This window comes from Salvelinus fontinalis, chromosome 29, assembly GCF_029448725.1.
Source record: "Salvelinus fontinalis isolate EN_2023a chromosome 29, ASM2944872v1, whole genome shotgun sequence".
NCBI classification, from domain to species: Eukaryota; Metazoa; Chordata; class Actinopteri; order Salmoniformes; family Salmonidae; genus Salvelinus; species Salvelinus fontinalis.
This window is the reverse complement of record NC_074693.1, coordinates 9,017,746-9,042,845: the sequence shown is the minus strand read 5'-3', so window position 1 is coordinate 9,042,845 and position 25,100 is coordinate 9,017,746. Positions and strand designations below refer to the sequence as shown.

Here is a 25,100-nt window from a genome sequence, read left to right as displayed (position 1 = left end):
TAGACTCCTCCGAGCGGTAGACTCCTCCCAGCGGTAGACCATGTAGACTTCTCCGAGCGGTAGACCATGTAGACTCCTCCGAGCGGTAGACCATGTAGACTCCTCCGAGCGGTAGACCATGTAGACTTCTCCGAGCGGTAGACCATGTAGACTCCTCCGAGCGGTAGACCATGTAGACTCCTCCCAGCGGTAGACCATGTAGACTCCTCCGAGCGGTAGACCATGTAGACTCCTCCCAGCGGTAGACCATGTAGACTTCTCCGAGCGGTAGACCATGTAGACTCCTCCGAGCGGTAGACCATGTAGACTCCTCCGAGCGGTAGACCATGTAGACTCCTCCAAGCGGTAGACCATGTAGACTACTCCGAGCGGTAGACCATGTAGGCTACTCCGAGCGGTAGAACATGTAGACTCCTCCAAGCGGTAGACCATGTAGACTCCTCCGAGCGGTAGACCATGTAGACTCCTCCGAGCGGTAGACCATGTAGACTTCTCCGAGCGGTAGACCATGTAGACTCCTCCGAGCGGTAGACCATGTAGACTCCTCCGAGCGGTAGACCATGTATACTCCTCCGAGCGGTAGACCATGTAGACTCCTCCGAGGGGTAGACCGTGTAGACTCCTCCCAGCGGTAGACCGTGTAGAATCCTCCGAGTTGTAGACCATGTAGACTCCTCCGAGCGGTAGACCATGTAGACTTCTCCGAGCGGTAGACTCCTCCGAGCGGTAGACCATGTAGACTTCTCAGAGCGGTAGACCATGTAGACTCATCCGAGCGGTAGACCATGTAGACTTCTCCGAGCGGTAGACCATGTAGACTCCTCCCAGCGGTAGACCATGTAGACTCCTCCGAGCGGTAGACCATGTAGACTCCTCCGAGCGGTAGACCATGTAGACTCCTCCCAGCGGTAGACCATGTAGACTCCTCCGAGCGGTAGACTCCTCCCAGCGGTAGACCATGTAGACTTCTCCGAGCGGTAGACCACGTAGACTCCTCCGAGCGGTAGACCATGTAGACTCCTCCGAGCGGTAGACCATGTAGACTCCTCCCAGCGGTAGACCATGTAGACTCCTCCCAGCGGTAGACCATGTAGACTCCTCCGAGCGGTAGACCATGTAGACTCCTCCGAGCGGTAGACCATGTAGACTCCTCCGAGCGGTAGACCATGTAGACTCCTCCGAGCGGTAGACCATGTAGACTCCTCCCAGCGGTAGACCATGTAGACTCCTCCGAGCGGTAGACCATGTAGACTCCTCCGAGCGGTAGACTATGTAGACTCCTCCGAGCGGTAGACCATGTAGACTTCTCAGAGCGGTAGACCATGTAGACTCCTCCGAGCGGTAGACCATGTAGACTCCTCCGAGCGGTAGACCATGTAGACTCCTCCGAGCGGTAGACCATGTAGACTCCTCCGAGGGGTAGACCGTGTAGACTCCTCCCAGCGGTAGACCGTGTAGAATCCTCCCAGCGGTAGACCATGTAGACTCCTCCGAGCGGTAGACCATGTAGACTCCTCCGAGGGGTAGACCGTGTAGACTCCTCCCAGCGGTAGACCGTGTAGAATCCTCCCAGCGGTAGACCATGTAGACTCCTCCCAGCGGTAGACCATGTAGACTCCTCCGAGCGGTAGACCATGTAGACTCCTCCGAGCGGTAGACCATGTAGACTCCTCCGAGCGGTAGACCATGTAGACTCCTCCCAGCGGTAGACCATGTAGACTCCTCCGAGCGGTAGACCATGTAGACTCCTCCGAGCGGTAGAACATGTAGACTACTCCGAGCGGTAGACCATGTAGACTCCTCCGAGCGGTAGACCATGTAGACTCCTCCCAGCGGTAGACCATGTAGACTCCTCCCAGCGGTAGACCATGTAGACTCCTCCCAGCGGTCGTGTAGACTGTTTGGAGTGTTTATCCAACTGGATTAAATAAAAAAAGAAATAAAACCAATGTTACACCCATGACAAGGGAGATAATATTTCATTATTTTGTTGAATAGGCACCTATTGCAGCACCAAGATGAACTGCAAGTACAAACTTCCTTGACTGCTAGGACAGTCAAGGAAGTTTCATAGCTACATGGCTAATGTACAGTACATGGAGTTTCATATAGAGTGTACCTAAACCTTTACATTCAGTGTTCATATCTTTCTCTCTCAGAGCATAAGCCCCCCACCAGCGCCCGGCAGTCCATCATCTCAGAGAAGAGTGACGCTACACCCCCCTACCACTCCTCCCCCCGCCCCTCCCTCTCTCACTCCTCGCCCCGCCCCTCCTTCTACGCCTCCCAGAATGCTTTGGGGCGTGGCGGTGACGGGGAGTTGCTGTCCTTCAGTCTGGATGACACCTTCAGAGAGATGAATGAGTTCCAGGAAGACCCGGCCCTTTTCCTGGAGGAGGGGAGCTGGGAGGGGGTGGAGTCAGAGGTCTGTGACCCAACCCTGACTCGGCTCAACATGCATCACTTCCAGGTGAGAGGTCAAAGGACCACTGTTTTGAAATTTAAGAGATTTCGGGTTTGCGTCTGGTTTGTATAGTTGTGTTTGTTTGTTCATTCACTGTTGATTGGCAATAAAGTAGTCTATTATATGAATTTTCCATCCTCCTCTCCTCTCCTCCTCTCATCTCCTCCTCTCCTCTCCTCCAGGAGGACTTCCTGCCCCTTTATGACCTAAACCACTCCTTCCTGTGGCTGACGTTCTCAGGACAGAGTGAGGATGAGTTACTGGGCCATCTGGAGATTGTCAGGGAGGGGGCCAAGAGAACGGGCATGTCCTGGGCACACCGACGGGCATGCTTCCTACTGGGGAGGCTCTGCGCCAAGAAGCTCAAGTACTCCCAGGTAGGGCAGAAGGGAGGAACACTGGAGTCTGTACACATATGGACACAGCACATGCACACACATTTATACACACACAAACACACATGCATAATATGTTAATTTAAGAGCACATAAAAGCACAGTTAATTTAAGAGCCCATATATTATGAGTGTGCTCTTAAATTAACTTACATTTTTATCTCCCACCCCTCTCTCCCAGGCCCGTGTGTATTACGAGGAAGCCCTTGGCGTCTCTGTTGACGGTTTCTCTGACCTCCCTCTCCTCATCGCCCTGTACACCAACCTCACAGCCATCTACCTCAAACAGAAGATGGCCGACAAGCTGCCCCCGACCCTGGAGAAGGCCAGTGCTCTGCTCCTCTGCCTCCCCAGCCACACCTTCACCTCCCTGGATGAGTTTGAGCTGCTGAAGCTGGTGCTGCGGAGGTCTGTGGTGGAAGGGGACAAACACCTGGAGGCACGGGCCTGCTACCTCACTGCCAGCCTCTTCCTCCTCCTTAGGTTGGTGTTGTCTGTGTTGTCAAAGCTCCCAAATGGAATCCTATAGCCTATATAGTGCAATTCTTTTGACCAGGTCCCATAGTTCTCTGGTCAAAAAAAGTGCACTATACAGTGAATAGGGTGCCATATTGGACACAGTCTATGTCCTTTGTTTCGATATATCTGTGAAAAGTTTGTTATAAATCAAATATATCGTTATTATTTTTACGATTATTAATACAGAAAGATAGATGACGCCCTGCCCTTCGTGGAGCGTCTCCAGTTCCTCACCGTTACCCTGTCTGCTGAGGAGGGACGCCCCATCGCCCCCCTGGACCTCAACTGGCTTCTGTCCCGGCTCTACCACCGTAAATACATGCCCTACCTGGCCCTGGCATCACTCAGCCTGGACTCTGGACAGGACCACTCACTACAGGACGCATTCCACAGGATAGAACTGTTCAGCAGGAACTCGGTACGTTATGGTTTGTTTGTTATTCTAATATTCTAATATTCCAAAAACAAATGACATATTGATACAATGTATACAACAGACACACTGGAAATATCCGACACACAAACAAAAAAATTCTAAATAACATATCATTCTTTAAATGTTTTACATGTACATTTTCTGTAGGTGCGTCTGAATCCGCGATGGAAAGAGGGGACGTCTCTTCTCCCCGCCCAGATCGTGGTGTATCTTCAGCAGGCTCTGGCCATTGCGGAGCGGGGTGAGGACCTTAAGACCCAGAGAGTCCTGTGTCTGGGCTTGGCCTGTGTGTACCAGCAACACGGCGCCTTGGTGAAGGCCCTGCCCTGTGCCCAGCAGGCTGTACAGACCGGGGCAGGTATCAACGAGGAGGAGGGGTTCGAGGCTTCAGTACTGCTGGGATGGTTGTTAGTCCTGACGGGACAGCCTGAGAGGGCACAGAACACCCTGCAGCCACTACTGCAGTCTCTACAGGTAACTACTGTCTCTACAGGTAACTGCAGTCTCTACAGGTAACTACAGTCTCTACAGGTAACTACAGTCTCTACAGGTTACTGCAGTCTCTACAGGTAACTACAGTCTCTACAGGTAACTGCAGTCTCTACAGGTAACTGCAGTCTCTACAGGTAACTACAGTCTCTACAGGTAACTAGCTACATTACAGATATCTCTAAACTATTGTGAGTATCATTACTATAGTCCACATTGACCCCTAGTCCCTATCCGCTGCACACGTGTTTAGCTCTGAGAGAACTGGTCACATGTAAGGAACACAGTAGCAGCTCTGCCTTGCCACCTGCTCGTGTTACAGTAGTTTTTAATTAACAGGACTTGTAAAGATCTTGTAATCAATGAATCGATCATACCTCTATCTCCTCTCTTTTCTTTCAGGGAACAGATAGCCCGACCCAGAGGGGAGTGGTCCACAACCTGCTGGCTCTGTGTCTGCGGCGGCAGGGTCGCATCCCCGAGGCCGGCAGCCACCTCCACCACGCCCTCACCATCTCCAGGGAGAGTGGCAACCAGAGGAACCAAGCCCTGGCCCTCGCCAACCTGGGCTGCCTGGCACTGGGCGTGGGGGCACCCACACTGGCAGAACGATTCCTATTCAGGTCAGCAAGAAGGGAGGGTGTGTGGGGCGGATTGGGCAGTGGGTCAGTAATGTGTGTGTGAACAGTAGGTGGATGCTTACATCCGTGAGTGTTACGTTTGTAATATTATTAATCCTTTACAGGTCGTGTTAGAATGTTAGTGTCTGTATCTCTACAGACACTGGTCTGTGGTTGTAACCTGCTAAGTGGGACTGGTCAGTATATCTACATGGTTGTAACCTGCTAAGTGGGACTGGTCTGTATCTCTACATGGTTGTGACCTGCTAAGTGGGACTGGTCTGTATCTCTACATGGTTGTGACCTGCTAAGTGGGACTGGTCTGTATCTCTACATGGTTGTGACCTGCTAAGTGGGACTGGTCTGTATCTCTACATGGCTGAGTGGGACTGGTCTGTATATCTACATGGTTGTAACCTGCTAAGTGGGACTGGTCTGTATCTCTACATGGTTGTAACCTGCTAAGTGGGACTGGTCTGTATCTCTACATGGTTGTGACCTGCTAAGTGGGACTGGTCTGTATCTCTACATGGTTGTGACCTGCTAAGTGGGACTGGTCTGTATCTCTACATGGCTAAGTGGGACTGGTCTGTATATCTACATGGTTGTAACCTGCTAAGTGGGACTGGTCTGTATCTCTACATGGTTGTGACCTGCTAAGTGGGACTGGTCTGTATCTCTACATGGCTAAGTGGGACTGGTCTGTATATCTACATGGTTGTGACCTGCTAAGTGGGACTGGTCTGTATCTCTACATGGCTGAGTGGGACTGGTCTGTATCTCTACATGGTTGTAACCTGCTAAGTGGGACTGGTCTGTATCTCTACATGGTTGTGACCTGCTAAGTGGGACTGGTCTGTATCTCTACATGGCTAAGTGGGACTGGTCTGTATATCTACATGGTTGTGACCTGCTAAGTGGGACTGGTCTGTATCTCTACATGGCTGAGTGGGACTGGTCTGTATCTCTACATGGCTGAGTGGGACTGGTCTGTATATCTACATGGTTGTGACCTGCTAAGTGGGACTGGTCTGTATATCTACATGGTTGTAACCTGCTAAGTGGGACTGGTCTGTATCTCTACATGGTTGTAACCTGCTAAGTGGGACTGGTCTGTATCTCTACATGGCTGAGTGGGACTGGTCTGTATCTCTACATGGTTGTAACCTGCTAAGTGGGACTGGTCTGTATCTCTACATGGTTGTAACCTGCTAAGTGGGACTGGTCTGTATCTCTACATGGTTGTAACCTGCTAAGTGGGACTGGTCTGTATATCTACATGGTTGTAACCTGCTAAGTGGGACTGGTCTGTATCTCTACATGGTTGTAACCTGCTAAGTGGGACTGGTCTGTATCTCTACATGGTTGTGACCTGCTAAGTGGGACTGGTCTGTATATGTTCATGGTTGTAACCTGCTAAGTGGGACTGGTCTGTATCTCTACATGGCTGAGTGGGACTGGTCTGTATATCTACATGGTTGTAACCTGCTAAGGGGGACTGGTCTGTATCTCTACATGGTTGTAACCTGCTAAGGGGGACTGGTCTGTATCTCTACATGGCTAAGTGGGAATGGTCTGTATATCTACATGGTTGTAACCTGCTAAGTGGGACTGGTCTGTATCTCTACATGGTTGTAACCTGCTAAGGGGGACTGGTCTGTATCTCTACATGGTTGTAACCTGCTAAGGGGGACTGGTCTGTATCTCTACATGGTTGTAACCTGCTAAGGGGGACTGGTCTGTATCTCTACATGGCTAAGTGGGACTGGTCTGTATATCTACATGGTTGTGACCTGCTAAGTGGGACTGGTCTGTATCTCTACATGGTTGTAACCTGCTAAGGGGGACTGGTCTGTATCTCTACATGGTTGTGACCTGCTAAGTGGGACTGGTCTGTATATCTACATGGTTGTGACCTGCTAAAGGGGACTGGTCTGTATCTCTACATGGTTGTAACCTGCTAAGTGGGACTGGTCTGTATCTCTACATGGTTGTAACCTGCTAAGTGGGACTGGTCTGTATCTCTACATGGTTGTAACCTGCTAAGTGGGACTGGTCTGTATCTCTACATGGTTGTAACCTGCTAAGTGGGACTGGTCTGTATCTCTACATGGCTAAGTGGGACTGGTCTGTATATCTACATGGTTGTAACCTGCTAAGTGGGACTGGTCTGTATCTCTACATGGCTGAGTGGGACTGGTCTGTATCTCTACATGGTTGTAACCTGCTAAGTGGGACTGGTCTGTATCTCTACATGGTTGTAACCTGCTAAGTGGGACTGGTCTGTATCTCTACATGGTTGTAACCTGCTAAGGGGGACTGGTCTGTATCTCTACATGGCTGAGTGGGACTGGTCTGTATCTCTACATGGTTGTGACCTGCTAAGTGGGACTGGTCTGTATCTCTACATGGTTGTAACCTGCTAAGTGGGACTGGTCTGTATATGTACATGGTTGTAACCTGCTAAGGGGGACTGGTCTGTATCTCTACATGGCTAAGTTGGACTGGTCTGTATCTCTACATGGTTGTAACCTGCTAAGTGGGACTGGTCTGTATCTCTACATGGCTGAGTGGGACTGGTCTGTATATCTACATGGTTGTAACCTGCTAAATGGGACTGGTCTGTTTCTCTACATGGCTGAGTGGGACTGGTCTGTATATCTACATGGTTGTAACCTGCTAAGTGGGACTGGTCTGTATCTCTACATGGTTGTAACCTGCTAAGTGGGACTGGTCTGTATCTCTACATGGTTGTGACCTGCTAAGTGGGACTGGTCTGTATCTCTACATGGTTGTAACCTGCTAAGTGGGACTGGTCTGTATCTCTACATGGTTGTGACCTGCTAAGTGGGACTGGTCTGTATATCTACATGGTTGTAACCTGCTAAGTGGGACGGGTCTGTATCTCTACATGGTTGTAACCTGCTAAGTGGGACTGGTCTGTATCTCTACATGGTTGTAACCTGCTAAGTGGGACTGGTCTGTATCTCTACATGGCTGAGTGGGACTGGTCTGTATCTCTACATGGCTGAGTGGGACTGGTCTGTATCTCTACATGGCTGAGTGGGACTGGTCTGTATCTCTACATGGCTGAGTGGGACTGGTCTGTATCTCTACATGGTTGAGTGGGACTGGTCTGTATCTCTACATGGCTGAGTGGGACTGGTCTGTATCTCTACATGGCTGAGTGGGACTGGTCTGTATCTCTACATGGCTGAGTGGGACTGGTCTGTATCTCTACATGGTTGTAACCTGCTAAGTGGGACTGGTCTGTATCTCTACATGGTTGTGACCTGCTAAGTGGGACTGGTCTGTATCTCTACATGGTTGTAACCTGCTAAGTGGGACTGGTCTGTATCTCTACATGGTTGTAACCTGCTAAGTGGGACTGGTCTGTATCTCTACATAGGTTGTAACCTGCTAAGTGGGACTGGTCTGTATCTCTACATGGTTGTGACCTGCTAAGTGGGACTGGTCTGTATCTCTACATGGTTGTGACCTGCTAAGTGGGACTGGTCTGTATCTCTACATGGCTGAGTGGGACTGGTCTGTATCTCTACATGGCTGAGTGGGACTGGTCTGTATATCTACATGTTTGTAACCTGCTAAGTGGGACTGGTCTGTATCTCTACATGGTTGTAACCTGCTAAGTGGGACTGGTCTGTATCTCTACATGGTTGTGACCTGCTAAGTGGGACTGGTCTGTATCTCTACATGGTTGTAACCTGCTAAGTGGGACTGGTCTGTATATCTACATCGTTGTAACCTGCTAAGTGGGACTGGTCTGTATCTCTACATGGTTGTAACCTGCTAAGGGGGACTGGTCTGTATCTCTACATGGCTGAGTGGGACTGGTCTGTATCTCTACATGGTTGTAACCTGCTAAGTGGGACTGGTCTGTATATCTACATGGTTGTAACCTGCTAAGTGGGACTGGTCTGTATCTCTACATGGTTATAACCTGCTAAGTGGGACTGGTCTGTATCTCTACATGGCTGAGTGGGACTGGTCTGTATCTCTACATGGTTGTAACCTGCTAAGTGGGACTGGTCTGTATCTCTACATGGTTGTGACCTGCTAAGTGGGACTGGTCTGTATCTCTACATGGTTGTAACCTGCTAAGTGGGACTGGTCTGTATATCTACATCGTTGTAACCTGCTAAGTGGGACTGGTCTGTATCTCTACATGGTTGTAACCTGCTAAGGGGGACTGGTCTGTATCTCTACATGGCTGAGTGGGACTGGTCTGTATCTCTACATGGTTGTAACCTGCTAAGTGGGACTGGTCTGTATATCTACATGGTTGTAACCTGCTAAGTGGGACTGGTCTGTATCTCTACATGGTTGTAACCTGCTAAGTGGGACTGGTCTGTATATCTACATGGTTGTAACCTGATTAGTGGGACTGGTCTGTATCTCTACATGGTTGTAACCTGATTAGTGGGACTGGTCTGTATCTCTACATGGTTGTAACCTGCTAAGTGGGACTGGTCTGTATCTCTACATGGTTGTAACCTGCTAAGTGGGACGGGTCTGTATCTCTACATGGTTGTAACCTGCTAAGTGGGACTGGTCTGTATCTCTACATGGTTGTAACCTGCTAAGTGGGACTGGTCTGTATCTCTACATGGCTGAGTGGGACTGGTCTGTATCTCTACATGGCTGAGTGGGACTGGTCTGTATCTCTACATGGCTGAGTGGGACTGGTCTGTATCTCTACATGGCTGAGTGGGACTGGTCTGTATCTCTACATGGTTGAGTGGGACTGGTCTGTATCTCTACATGGCTGAGTGGGACTGGTCTGTATCTCTACATGGTTGTAACCTGCTGAGTGGGACTGGTCTGTATCTCTACATGGCTGAGTGGGACTGGTCTGTATCTCTACATGGCTGAGTGGGACTGGTCTGTATCTCTACATGGTTGTAACCTGCTAAGTGGGACTGGTCTGTATCTCTACATGGTTGTGACCTGCTAAGTGGGACTGGTCTGTATCTCTACATGGTTGTAACCTGCTAAGTGGGACTGGTCTGTATCTCTACATGGTTGTAACCTGCTAAGTGGGACTGGTCTGTATCTCTACATAGGTTGTAACCTGCTAAGTGGGACTGGTCTGTATATCTACATGGTTGTGACCTGCTAAGTGGGACTGGTCTGTATCTCTACATGGTTGTGACCTGCTAAGTGGGACTGGTCTGTATCTCTACATGGCTGAGTGGGACTGGTCTGTATCTCTACATGGCTGAGTGGGACTGGTCTGTATATCTACATGTTTGTAACCTGCTAAGTGGGACTGGTCTGTATCTCTACATGGTTGTAACCTGCTAAGTGGGACTGGTCTGTATCTCTACATGGTTGTGACCTGCTAAGTGGGACTGGTCTGTATCTCTACATGGTTGTAACCTGCTAAGTGGGACTGGTCTGCATATCTACATCGTTGTAACCTGCTAAGTGGGACTGGTCTGTATCTCTACATGGTTGTAACCTGCTAAGGGGGACTGGTCTGTATCTCTACATGGCTGAGTGGGACTGGTCTGTATCTCTACATGGTTGTAACCTGCTAAGTGGGACTGGTCTGTATATCTACATGGTTGTAACCTGCTAAGTGGGACTGGTCTGTATCTCTACATGGTTGTAACCTGCTAAGTGGGACTGGTCTGTATCTCTACATGGCTGAGTGGGACTGGTCTGTATCTCTACATGGTTGTAACCTGCTAAGTGGGACTGGTCTGTATATCTACATGGTTGTGACCTGCTAAGTGGGACTGGTCTGTATCTCTACATGGTTGTAACCTGCTAAGTGGGACTGGTCTGTATCTCTACATGGCTGAGTGGGACTGGTCTGTATCTCTACATGGTTGTAACCTGCTAAGGGGGACTGGTCTGTATATCTACATGGTTGTAACCTGATTAGTGGGACTGGTCTGTATCTCTACATGGTTGTAACCTGATTAGTGGGACTGGTCTGTATCTCTACATGGTTGTGACCTGCTAAGTGGGACTGGTCTGTATATCTACATGGTTGTAACCTGCTAAGTGGGACTGGTCTGTATATGTACATGGTTGTAACCTGCTAAGGGGGACTGGTCTGTATCTCTACATGGCTGAGTGAGACTGGTCTGTATATCTACATGGTTGTGACCTGCTAAGTGGGACTGGTCTGTATCTCTACATGGCTGAGTGGGACTGGTCTGTATCTCTACATGGTTGTAACCTGCTAAGTGGGACTGGTCTGTATATCTACATGGTTGTAACCTGATTAGTGGGACTGGTCTGTATCTCTACATGGTTGTAACCTGATTAGTGGGACTGGTCTGTATCTCTACATGGTTGTGACCTGCTAAGTGGGACTGGTCTGTATATCTACATGGTTGTAACCTGCTAAGTGGGACTGGTCTGTATATGTACATGGTTGTAACCTGCTAAGGGGGACTGGTCTGTATCTCTACATGGCTGAGTGGGACTGGTCTGTATATCTACATGGTTGTGACCTGCTAAGTGGGACTGGTCTGTATCTCTACATGGCTGAGTGGGACTGGTCTGTATCTCTACATGGTTGTGACCTGCTAAGTGGGACTGGTCTGTATCTCTACATGGTTGTAACCTGCTAAGTGGGACTGGTCTGTATATGTACATGGTTGTAACCTGCTAAGGGGGACTGGTCTGTATCTCTACATGGCTAAGTTGGACTGGTCTGTATCTCTACATGGTTGTAACCTGCTAAGTGGGACTGGTCTGTATCTCTACATGGCTGAGTGGGACTGGTCTGTATATCTACATGGTTGTAACCTGCTAAATGGGACTGGTCTGTTTCTCTACATGGCTGAGTGGGACTGGTCTGTATATCTACATGGTTGTAACCTGCTAAGTGGGACTGGTCTGTATCTCTACATGGTTGTAACCTGCTAAGTGGGACTGGTCTGTATCTCTACATGGTTGTGACCTGCTAAGTGGGACTGGTCTGTATCTCTACATGGTTGTAACCTGCTAAGTGGGACTGGTCTGTATCTCTACATGGTTGTGACCTGCTAAGTGGGACTGGTCTGTATATCTACATGGTTGTAACCTGCTAAGTGGGACGGGTCTGTATCTCTACATGGTTGTAACCTGCTAAGTGGGACTGGTCTGTATCTCTACATGGTTGTAACCTGCTAAGTGGGACTGGTCTGTATCTCTACATGGCTGAGTGGGACTGGTCTGTATCTCTACATGGCTGAGTGGGACTGGTCTGTATCTCTACATGGCTGAGTGGGACTGGTCTGTATCTCTACATGGCTGAGTGGGACTGGTCTGTATCTCTACATGGTTGAGTGGGACTGGTCTGTATCTCTACATGGCTGAGTGGGACTGGTCTGTATCTCTACATGGCTGAGTGGGACTGGTCTGTATCTCTACATGGCTGAGTGGGACTGGTCTGTATCTCTACATGGTTGTAACCTGCTAAGTGGGACTGGTCTGTATCTCTACATGGTTGTGACCTGCTAAGTGGGACTGGTCTGTATCTCTACATGGTTGTAACCTGCTAAGTGGGACTGGTCTGTATCTCTACATGGTTGTAACCTGCTAAGTGGGACTGGTCTGTATCTCTACATAGGTTGTAACCTGCTAAGTGGGACTGGTCTGTATCTCTACATGGTTGTGACCTGCTAAGTGGGACTGGTCTGTATCTCTACATGGTTGTGACCTGCTAAGTGGGACTGGTCTGTATCTCTACATGGCTGAGTGGGACTGGTCTGTATCTCTACATGGCTGAGTGGGACTGGTCTGTATATCTACATGTTTGTAACCTGCTAAGTGGGACTGGTCTGTATCTCTACATGGTTGTAACCTGCTAAGTGGGACTGGTCTGTATCTCTACATGGTTGTGACCTGCTAAGTGGGACTGGTCTGTATCTCTACATGGTTGTAACCTGCTAAGTGGGACTGGTCTGTATATCTACATCGTTGTAACCTGCTAAGTGGGACTGGTCTGTATCTCTACATGGTTGTAACCTGCTAAGGGGGACTGGTCTGTATCTCTACATGGCTGAGTGGGACTGGTCTGTATCTCTACATGGTTGTAACCTGCTAAGTGGGACTGGTCTGTATATCTACATGGTTGTAACCTGCTAAGTGGGACTGGTCTGTATCTCTACATGGTTATAACCTGCTAAGTGGGACTGGTCTGTATCTCTACATGGCTGAGTGGGACTGGTCTGTATCTCTACATGGCTGAGTGGGACTGGTCTGTATATCTACATGTTTGTAACCTGCTAAGTGGGACTGGTCTGTATCTCTACATGGTTGTAACCTGCTAAGTGGGACTGGTCTGTATCTCTACATGGTTGTGACCTGCTAAGTGGGACTGGTCTGTATCTCTACATGGTTGTAACCTGCTAAGTGGGACTGGTCTGTATATCTACATCGTTGTAACCTGCTAAGTGGGACTGGTCTGTATCTCTACATGGTTGTAACCTGCTAAGGGGGACTGGTCTGTATCTCTACATGGCTGAGTGGGACTGGTCTGTATCTCTACATGGTTGTAACCTGCTAAGTGGGACTGGTCTGTATATCTACATGGTTGTAACCTGCTAAGTGGGACTGGTCTGTATCTCTACATGGTTGTAACCTGCTAAGTGGGACTGGTCTGTATATCTACATGGTTGTAACCTGATTAGTGGGACTGGTCTGTATCTCTACATGGTTGTAACCTGATTAGTGGGACTGGTCTGTATCTCTACATGTTTGTAACCTGCTAAGTGGGACTGGTCTGTATCTCTACATGGTTGTAACCTGCTAAGTGGGACGGGTCTGTATCTCTACATGGTTGTAACCTGCTAAGTGGGACTGGTCTGTATCTCTACATGGTTGTAACCTGCTAAGTGGGACTGGTCTGTATCTCTACATGGCTGAGTGGGACTGGTCTGTATCTCTACATGGCTGAGTGGGACTGGTCTGTATCTCTACATGGCTGAGTGGGACTGGTCTGTATCTCTACATGGCTGAGTGGGACTGGTCTGTATCTCTACATGGTTGAGTGGGACTGGTCTGTATCTCTACATGGCTGAGTGGGACTGGTCTGTATCTCTACATGGTTGTAACCTGCTGAGTGGGACTGGTCTGTATCTCTACATGGCTGAGTGGGACTGGTCTGTATCTCTACATGGCTGAGTGGGACTGGTCTGTATCTCTACATGGTTGTAACCTGCTAAGTGGGACTGGTCTGTATCTCTACATGGTTGTGACCTGCTAAGTGGGACTGGTCTGTATCTCTACATGGTTGTAACCTGCTAAGTGGGACTGGTCTGTATCTCTACATGGTTGTAACCTGCTAAGTGGGACTGGTCTGTATCTCTACATAGGTTGTAACCTGCTAAGTGGGACTGGTCTGTATATCTACATGGTTGTGACCTGCTAAGTGGGACTGGTCTGTATCTCTACATGGTTGTGACCTGCTAAGTGGGACTGGTCTGTATCTCTACATGGCTGAGTGGGACTGGTCTGTATCTCTACATGGCTGAGTGGGACTGGTCTGTATATCTACATGTTTGTAACCTGCTAAGTGGGACTGGTCTGTATCTCTACATGGTTGTAACCTGCTAAGTGGGACTGGTCTGTATCTCTACATGGTTGTGACCTGCTAAGTGGGACTGGTCTGTATCTCTACATGGTTGTAACCTGCTAAGTGGGACTGGTCTGTATATCTACATCGTTGTAACCTGCTAAGTGGGACTGGTCTGTATCTCTACATGGTTGTAACCTGCTAAGGGGGACTGGTCTGTATCTCTACATGGCTGAGTGGGACTGGTCTGTATCTCTACATGGTTGTAACCTGCTAAGTGGGACTGGTCTGTATATCTACATGGTTGTAACCTGCTAAGTGGGACTGGTCTGTATCTCTACATGGTTGTAACCTGCTAAGTGGGACTGGTCTGTATCTCTACATGGCTGAGTGGGACTGGTCTGTATCTCTACATGGTTGTAACCTGCTAAGTGGGACTGGTCTGTATATCTACATGGTTGTGACCTGCTAAGTGGGACTGGTCTGTATCTCTACATGGTTGTAACCTGCTAAGTGGGACTGGTCTGTATATCTACATGGTTGTGACCTGCTAAGTGGGACTGGTCTGTATCTCTACATGGTTGTAACCTGCTAAGGGGGACTGGTCTGTATATCTACATGGTTGTAACCTGATTAGTGGGACTGGTCTGTATCTCTACATGGTTGTAACCTGATTAGTGGGACTGGTCTGTATCTCTACATGGTTGTGACCTGCTAAGTGGGACTGGTCTGTATATCTACATGGTTGTAACCTGCTAAGTGGGACTGGTCTGTATATGTACATGGTTGTAACCTGCTAAGGGGGACTGGTCTGTATCTCTACATGGCTGAGTGGGACTGGTCTGTATATCTACATGGTTGTGACCTGCTAAGTGGGACTGGTCTGTATCTCTACATGGCTGAGTGGGACTGGTCTGTATCTCTACATGGTTGTAACCTGCTAAGTGGGACTGGTCTGTATATCTACATGGCTGAGTGGGACTGGTCTGTATATCTACATGGTTGTAACCTGATTAGTGGGACTGGTCTGTATCTCTACATGGTTGTAACCTGCTAAGTGGGACTGGTCTGTATCTCTACATGGCTGAGTGGGACTGGTCTGTATATCTACATGGTTGTGACCTGCTAAGTGGGACTGGTCTGTATCTCTACATGGTTGTGACCTGCTAAGTGGGACTGGTCTGTATATGTACATGGTTGTGACCTGCTAAGTGGGACTGGTCTGTATCTCTACATGGCTGAGTGGGACTGGTCTGTATCTCTACATGGCTGAGTGGGACTGGTCTGTATATCTACATGGCTGAGGGGGACTGGTCTGTATCTCTACATGGCTGAGTGGGACTGGTCTGTATCTCTACATGGCTGAGTGGGACTGGTCTGTATCTCTACATGGCTGAGTGGGACTGGTCTGTATCTCTACATGGCTGAGTGGGACTGGTCTGTATCTCTACATGGCTGAGTGGGACTGGTCTGTATCTCTACATGGCTGAGTGGGACTGGTCTGTATCTCTACATGGCTGAGTGGGACTGGTCTGTATATCTACATGGCTGAGGGGGACTGGTCTGTATCTCTACATGGCTGAGTGGGACTGGTCTGTATCTCTACATGGCTGAGTGGGACTGGTCTGTGTCTCTACATGGCTGAGTGGGGCTGGTCTGTATATATACATGGCTGAGTGGGACTGGTCTGTATATCTACATGGCTGAGTGGGACTGGTCTGTGTCTCTACATGGTTGTAGACCGTTGAGTGAGTGGAACTGTTTCCTACTGTATGTCCCTCAGGTCTCTGTGGTTGTTCCTGGAGATCTGGGAGAGTCCCGTTGACGAGGAGCACGTCCAGACCTTCCTATGGCTGGGGCGGAGCTACAAGGACAGGGGGAGGAGCCAGGACCTCAGGCTGTGTTATGAGATGGGCCTCCTCATATCCCTCCAGGCCAGGAACCTCCACAGTGAGTTACCTTAACCCTAACCCTCCACACCAGGAACCTCCACAGTGAGTTACCTTAACCCTAACCCTCCACGCCAGGAACCACCACAGTGAGTTACCTTAACACTAACCCTCCACGACAGGAACCTCCACAGTGAGTTACCTTAACCCCAACCCTCCACGCCAGGAACCTCCACAGTGAGTTACCTTAACCCTAACCCTCCACACCAGGAATCTCCACAGTGAGTTAACTTAACCCTAACCCTCCACGCCAGGAACCTCCACAGTGAGTTACCTTAACCCTAACCCTCCACGCCAGGAACCTCCACAGTAAGTTACCTTAACCCTAACCCTCCACGCCAGGAACCTCCACAGTGAGTTACCTTAACCCTAACCATCCACGCCAGGAACCTCCACAGTGAGTTACCTTAACCCTAACCCTCCAAGCCAGGAACCTCCACAGTGAGTTACCTTAACCCTAACCCTCCAGGCAAGGAACCTCCACAGTGAGTTACCTTAACCCTAACCCTCCACGCCAGGAACCTCCACAGTGAGTTACCTTAACCCTAACCCTCCACGTCAGGAACCTCCACAGTGAAATAGCTTAACCCTCCACACCAGGAACCTCCACACCAGGAACCTCCACATTTAATAATACTGTCAAAACGAACCCTAATCCAAAACCTAACATTAACGCTAGTTCAACTAAACTAGAAAGACAACAACCAATGACCATTATTGCATGTAAATCAAAAGTAGCCACGATCAGTCCTCTGTCCTCTCTCTCTCTCTCTAGGTCAGATGGTGGTGGCTAAAGTCCTGAGTCGTCACTATGCTGACGTGCTGCTGTATGGACAGAGTATCCTCTACTATGAGCACTGTGTGTCTGTGTCCAGGGACCTGAAGGACAAGAGACTAGAGGGAGAATATCTAGAGATCCTCAGCAGCCTCTACCTCTCCCTCAATACTGAGAAGTATGTTTATATATCTGTCTGTCTCTACCTCTCCCTCAATACTGAGAAGTATGTTTATATATCTGTCTGTTTCTACCTCTCCCTCAATACTGAGAAGTATGTTTATATATCTGTCCGTCTCTACCTCTCCCTCAATACTGAGAAGTATGTTTATATATCTGTCTGTCTCTACCTCTCCCTCAATACTGAGAAGTATGTTTATATCTCTGTCTGTCTCTACCTCTCCCTCAATACTGAGAAGTATGTTTATATATCTGTATGTTTCTACCTCTCCCTCAATACTGAGAAGTATGTTTATATATCTGTCTGTCTCTACCTCTCCCTCAATACTGAGAAATATGTTTATATATCTGTCTGTCTCTACCTCTCCCTCAATACTGAGAAGTAGGTTTACATCTCTGTCTCAATGTTGATCTCTCTCTCTGTCTTTCACTCTGTGTCTCTATCTCCCTCTCTCTATCTAACAACACTGCAAAATAACTTATTTGGAGTGATTTACTGTTTTGCTATTCTCAGGTCTTCTAGGAAGTCACTGGACTACATTAAGCAGTGTCTGAGGATTAATAAAGTTATTCAATTCAAACAGATCATCAAGGAAGTCTCTGGACTACAGTAAGCAGAGTCTGCGTATCTCCATCGACCTGGGGAAGAGAGAGGAAGAGTCAGAGACGTGGCTTCAGGTGGGACGCATCTACTACCTCATCCATGAAGACGAACTGGCTGACATGTACCTACAGGTGAGTCCAGAGAGAAAGGGGGAAGAGAGAAAGGGGGAAGAGAAAAAGGGGGAAGAGAGAAAGGGGGAAGAGAGAAAGGGACATAGCGAGATCTATTACCTCATCCAAAAAGATTAACTGGTTGACATGTACCACCATGAGAGAGGGGGAGGGACGGAGGATAAGAAGTAGAGACGGCAAAGAGGAGAGTGAAAGATAGAAGAGGAGAGAAAGAGTGAAGTAAATGAGTGTCTCTATGTGTGTGTGCATGAACATGAACATGATGGACTATTATCAGTCAACAACCACAGTGATAACCATCTTCTCCCCATACCTGACCTATAATCACGCTGGATCACAGCATCTTCATAGAACGTTTTATCATATGATGTCACAATATCATTATCATGTGATGTCACAATATCATTATCATGTGATGTCACAATATCATTATCATATGATGTCACAATATCATTATCATGTGATGTCACAATATCATTATCATATGATGTCACAATATCATTATCATGTGATGTCACAATATCATTATCATGTGATGTCACAATATCATTTAATGTGATGTCACAATATCATTATCGTATGATGTCACAATATCATTATCATGTGATGTCACAATCTCAGTCTCTCTATAAACCTTGTTTACAACACCCAGCGTTGCATGATCCAAATGCCAAACAACAAGGTTTAATGACTTATATGTCCCATGTTATAGTACTGGTACTTTGGCATTTTCCAAAATGTAAATACCATACGAGATGTTCCCTCAGAGCATTGGATCAATATGGTGATGTATTGATTATGGATTGATTCTGATTGACTTTCAGGCAGCGGTGAAGACAGCCCTGAGGATGAATGACCCTCGCTTCGCCATGAGTATCTACGAGGAGGCAGGAGATATCTTCTTCAAAGGCCACAGGAACAGACTGGCATCACTGCCCTTCTACAGGGTGTGGATGAGGAAATGTTATTGAATTGAACTGTATTGATCACCAGAGGAGGAAATTAGGTTTTGGAGGGTCCATCTCCTCCATGAGATTACAGATTGTTATGACTTACTGGTAACATGTATTTCAAAGTTACCTCCTGTATAATAGTTTCAATTCAATTGGAAAATGAGTGACACTTAAGATTTTAATTGGACTAGTTGCCATTTTACACACATTTATAACAGGCTTTATACTCTGGCCTGAGCCTGTTAAAAGCAACACATTATAACAGACTTGTCTTTATACCCTGGTCTGAGCCTGTTAAAAGCAACACATTATAACAGACTTGTCTTTATACCCTGGCCTGAGCCTGTTAAAAGCAACACATTATAACAGACTTGTCTTTATACCGTGGCCTGACCCTGTTAAAAGCAACACATTATAACAGACTTGTCTTTATACCCTGGCCTGAGCCTGTTAAAAGCAACACATTATAACAGACTTGTCTTTATACCCTGGCCTGAGCCTGTTAAAAGCAACACATTATAACAGACTTGTCTTTATACCGTGGCCTGACCCTGTTAAAAGCAACACATTATAACAGACTTGTCTTTATACCCTGGCCTGAGCCTGTTAAAAGCAACACATTATAACAGACTTGTCTTTATACCCTGGCCTGAGCCTGTTAAAAGCAACAGATTATAACACCAGTGGTTCTCTGCTCTTGTTTTAGGACGGCAGTCTCCCGTTTGCTCGGAGCATCCATGACGTCCACTCAGAGTTCAGACTGCTGAGTAAACTGACTGAACTACTGATGACCCAGGAAGAGCATGAAGAGGCTTTACAGTACGCCATTCTGGCTGTACAGATCAGTACCAAAACAGGTAATGGTGTTGGGAGGGAGGGAGGGAGGGAGGGAGGGAGGGACGGAGAGGCACTTTTATCACCTGGACCGGGATTTGAAGCAGCAACCCTTTGGCTTCCAGCTACTGGTCTGCTTCCTATAACCAGGACTACCAATCTTGGTTTGAATGTGTTCATTCAATTCATGTAGATAACCATCCTGCTACGTTATTGTCCTCCAGGTGTGTGTGTGAATGAGCGTGCAGCATACCACCGTCTGGCTACAGTGTACTACAGTCTGGAGCAGTATGAGATGACCGAGAACTACTACCTCAAGTCTCTGTCTCTCAGCCCTGCTGTACTGCAGCACCCCCTGGAGGCTAGATACTTCACCAAGCTCTACTGCAGGCTGGGGGACCTGACCCTGCACAAACTAAAGGTAAAGGCTCCGGCTCTGGAGGGCAGAAGTACTGCTGATTGTCTTTACTATCGGGTAGTTCATTATCTGTATAGGCTTTCCAGTTTAATACCACATACAGCATGTGAGAGAGAGAGGGAGAGCAGGAGAGAGAGATAGCAGTGGTGGAAAAAGTACCCAATTGTCAGTCTTGAGTAAAAGTAAAGATACCTTAACAGAAAAGGACTCAAGTAAAAGTGAAAGTCACCCAGTAAAATACTACTTGAGTAAAATACTAATGATGTTCTTGCTTTTTTTATTTATCAGATAGTCAGGAGGGGCACACTCCAACACTCAGACATCATTTACAAATTAAGCATTTATGTTTAGTGAGTCCTCCAAATCAGAGTCAGTAGGGATAAATACACTGGTACAGAGAGACAGGAAACACAGGGATAAATACACTGGGGAAAATAAGCGACACCTGGAGAGGGTGGAGACAATCACAAGGACAGGTGAAACAGATCAGGGCGTGACAAAGCAGGGATGTTCTCTTGATAAGTGTTTGAATTATACCTTTTTCCTGTCCTGCTAAGCATTCAAAATATAACGAGTACTTTTGGGTGTCAGGGAAAATGTATGGGGTAAAAAGTACAGATTTTCTTTAGGAATGTAGTGAAGTAAAAGTAAAAGTTGTCAAAAATATAAAAAGTAAAGTACAGATACTCCAGAAAACTACTTAAGTAGGACTTTAGAGTATATTTACTGAAGTACTTTACACCACTGATAGATAGTAACAAACCCTTTTATGCTATTAATGAATACATTACCTAAAAGGCCAATTATTCCCAACACCTCTGTCCTCCTCCTCTCCCCCCATATGTCCACCCCCCCTCCCTCCTCTCCTCCATCTCCCCCACCCTCCTTCTCCCCAGGATGCCTATGACTCGGTGGGCTACTTCCAGCTGGCACTAGCTGCTGCCCTGGAGGACTGTGGCAACCCGCAGGCGCTGTATGTGGTCTACATGAAGCTGGCAGAGATCCATGCCAACCACATGCCAGACCCACTGCTCTGCCAGGCTTACAGGGACAGGGCACAGAGCCTGAGGAGGGAACTCTCTGGGCTGGAAGGAGAGACAGAGGAGTGGAGGGAAGGAGAGACAGAGGAGTGGAGAGGTGAGATGGATGGCAGAGGAGAGACAGAGGGAAGAGAAGAGACGGAGGGGAGAGGAGAAGAGACAGAAGAGAGAGGAGGAGTAACATGTGATACAGACCTGGAGATGAGAAACACAGACATGGAGGAGACCGAGCCAGAGACTGGATGCAATGAGCATACAGATACTATCCCCAAAGAGGCTATTGACATGGACAGTGCACAGAGCCTGAGGTTGGAGCCTGCTGGACTACAAGACAGAGACACAGAGGGACAACACACAGGACTTGGAGACATGGAGAGGGGAGACACAGAGATAGGACACCCAGACACTACAGAGAAACAGCATCCAGTTACCGAAAAGAGAGACACAGAGACTGAGACTGGATGTGGTGACTCTATCGATGCAGAAGCAAATTCCAAAGATGCTAACTGTAAGGATAGTAGTCACACCAATGCAGATAGCCATGAAGCCGATTCTGATGTGTTTAAAGGAGACAGAGACACCAGTAACTCAAATCCAGACAAGCTCCTCCCAGAGGCTACTCACACAGACCAAGACACTGACAGTACAGACACAAGCCCTTATCAAGCAGACGTTGAAAACACACAGAATGACTATACAACAACAAGCAGTGCATTTGTAGACACTACAATAACAGAGGACACTGACAGTATAGACAGAATACCGTGTGACCCTAACAACACTGAGACTATACCAACAGAAACATGCATCAAACATAGCGACTCAACGGCCACAGACACAGATACAGACACACCCTACAAAGACAGCCCTACAGACAGCAGTCACACAGACACAGATGCAGACATAGACTCCTCTCAAAGACAGACACAGAGGTAACCCACAAAGACTGCCCTACAGACAGCAGTCACACAGACACAGATACAGGCATAGACTCCTCTCAAAGACAGACACAGAGGTAACCCACAAAGACAGCCCTACAGACAGCAGTCACACAGACACAGATACAGACATAGACTCCTCTCAAAGACAGACACAGAGGTAACCCACACAGACAGCCCTACAGACAGCAGTCACACAGACACAGATACAGACATAGACTCCTCTCAAAGACAGACACAGAGGTAACCCACAAAGACAGCACTACAGACAGCAGTCACACAGACACAGATGCAGACATAGACTCCTCTCAAAGACAGACACAGAGGTAACCCACACAGACAGCCCTGCAGACAGCAGTCACACAGACACAGATACAGACATAGACTCCTCTCAAAGACAGACACAGAGGTAACCCACAAAGACAGCCCTACAGACAGCAGTCACACAGACACAGATACAGACATAGACTCCTCTCAAAGACAGACACAGAGGTAACCCACACAGACAGCCCTACAGACAGCAGTCACACAGACACAGATACAGACATAGACTCCTCTCAAAGACAGACACAGAGGTAACCCACACAGACAGCCCTGCAGACAGCAGTCACACAGACACAGAGGTAACCCACACAGACAGCCCTACAGACAGCAGTCACACAGACACAGAGGTAACCCACACAGACAGCCCTACAGACAGCAGTCACACAGACACAGAGGTAACCCACACAGACAGCCCTACAGACAGCAGTCACACAGACACAGAGGTAACCCACACAGACAGCCCTACAGACAGCAGTCACACAGACACAGAGGTAACCCACACAGACAGCCCTGCAGACAGCAGTCACACAGACACAGAGGTAACCCACACAGACAGCCCTACAGACAGCAGTCACACAGACACAGAGGTAACCCACACAGACAGCCCTGCAGACACGGACATGTTGTTGATGTTGATCGTGCAAACAGTAACGTTAGAAAGGCAGACAGACGCTGTTCAGCCACAGACTGACTAGGATGATGATAGATCTGTTCACACCCTCACAGATACTCTCCATGAAGATAGTATCAGTCCTACAGACATCACACAGACAAAGATGTCGGCCATCCTTATTATGGTCTACTGTAGCAATGACACTGTTTTTTTTTTTTTTTACATTAATATTATGTCTGTATGTAATTATGAATGTGTAACTTTTCTGTAGTTTACATACTCTGTATATTACAGAGGTTTATCAAGCTTTTGTAAATATGTCGTTTTTATAACTGAATTAAAGTTATGTATGACTTGAGCTTAGTGTTTGTTTTGTGTTATTCAGTTGTGAGGATTCGGCAACAAACACTAACATACAGTACAAACTCAAAATAACAAATAGATAATTTAATCTATTCAATATTTCTAAATAGTTTGTATATCACTGGCCAATACATCATACACGTCAACATATCAGGCAATATTATCACAGAAATATTCAATGAATAAAGATATTAGGAAAATATCCCCCCAAAAATGTATTGGAACATTCCAAATACTCATCGGGCACACCTGCTGAATAGTGCTCCTCTGATAAGTCCACAAACAATCCACGGTGGTGGAGAGTAGGCAGGCAGCGATCATTTGGACATTTTAAATCTACAAACCAATGGGTCAATTGCAACCAACAGGCGGACTTAACGCACAGCACTGGCATTCCTTAAAACAATACTAACGGGAGATTACATGCACCAGTGTGTTAAAACAAACTTGCTTGCAAAACACAACCCCACAAGAACCACCCATCAGATCAGTTGATCTCCAGTTGCTACCGTGTCAAACGAGTTAGATTCTGTACCACACTGCTGGGTCTAGGTTCTCTACTCCCGCCCATAAGGAAATCTTGACCTATCAGGAACATGGAAATTAGCAAGGTTGGAAATTAATAAAAAATATTTGTTGTAAGAATATAGACCCAGTGAATCGTAAGAAACTCGAGTACAGTAAACTTGGGTAGAGTATAGTTCAGTACAGTGTAGTACAGTACAGTAGACAAATTAAACTATAATTTAATGAAAACATTTTAGATTAGCACAATCATAATTGGCTTGATTTAGTTACTAATTTTAGATGTGGACAGTTCAGGAACACTTGTTTTTCCACTTGACCATTCTGTACTAGGCTAGTTATTAATGGATGACATACTGTATTAGACTAGTTATTAATGGATGACATACTGTATTAGACTAGTTATTAATGGATGACATACTATATTAGACTAGTTATTCATGGATGACATACTGTATTAGACTAGTTATTAATGGATGACATACTGTATTAGACTAGTTATTAATGGATGACATACTGTATTAGACTAGTTATTAGTGGAGGACATACTGTATTAGACTAGTTATTAATGGATGACATACTATATTAGACTAGTTATTAATGGATGACATACTGTCTGAGACTAGTTATTAATGGATGACATACTGTATTAGACTAGTTATTAATGGATGACATACTGTATTAGACTAGTTATTAATGGATGACATACTGTCTGAGACTAGTTATTATCGGATGACATACTGTATTAGAATAGTTATTAATGGATGACATACAGTATTAGACTAGTTATTAATGGATGACATTCAGTATTAGAATAGTTATTAATGGATGACATACAGTATTAGACTAGTTATTAATGGATGACATACAGTATTAGACTAGTTATTAATGGATGACATACTGTATTAGAATAGTTATTAATGGATGAAATACTGTATTAGACTAGTTATTAATGGATGACATTCAGTATTAGACTACTATTTTTATAGTAAT

The 25,100-nt window shown here is 46.9% G+C and overlaps 1 protein-coding gene across 2 annotated transcripts in view; it reads left to right on the top strand.

Annotated features, from left to right (window-relative positions):
• sh3tc2 (SH3 domain and tetratricopeptide repeats 2) overlaps positions 1 to 23,409 on the top strand; it is a 50,818-nt gene extending 27,409 nt beyond the window's left edge. For both annotated transcript variants that reach the window (XM_055888178.1, XM_055888177.1), the window contains exons 12-24: positions 2,160 to 2,470; positions 2,647 to 2,841; positions 3,040 to 3,341; positions 3,564 to 3,795; positions 3,961 to 4,287; positions 4,705 to 4,925; positions 16,244 to 16,410; positions 17,185 to 17,362; positions 17,949 to 18,099; positions 18,924 to 19,046; positions 19,759 to 19,909; positions 20,111 to 20,307; positions 21,201 to 23,409. In XM_055888178.1, coding sequence (XP_055744153.1) covers positions 2,160 to 2,470; positions 2,647 to 2,841; positions 3,040 to 3,341; positions 3,564 to 3,795; positions 3,961 to 4,287; positions 4,705 to 4,925; positions 16,244 to 16,410; positions 17,185 to 17,362; positions 17,949 to 18,099; positions 18,924 to 19,046; positions 19,759 to 19,909; positions 20,111 to 20,307; positions 21,201 to 22,280 — 3,635 coding nt within the window. In that variant the 3' untranslated portion in view covers positions 22,281 to 23,409. The remainder of the gene's footprint in view (positions 1 to 2,159; positions 2,471 to 2,646; positions 2,842 to 3,039; positions 3,342 to 3,563; positions 3,796 to 3,960; positions 4,288 to 4,704; positions 4,926 to 16,243; positions 16,411 to 17,184; positions 17,363 to 17,948; positions 18,100 to 18,923; positions 19,047 to 19,758; positions 19,910 to 20,110; positions 20,308 to 21,200) is intronic.
• The last annotated feature ends 1,691 nt before the right edge of the window (positions 23,410 to 25,100 follow it).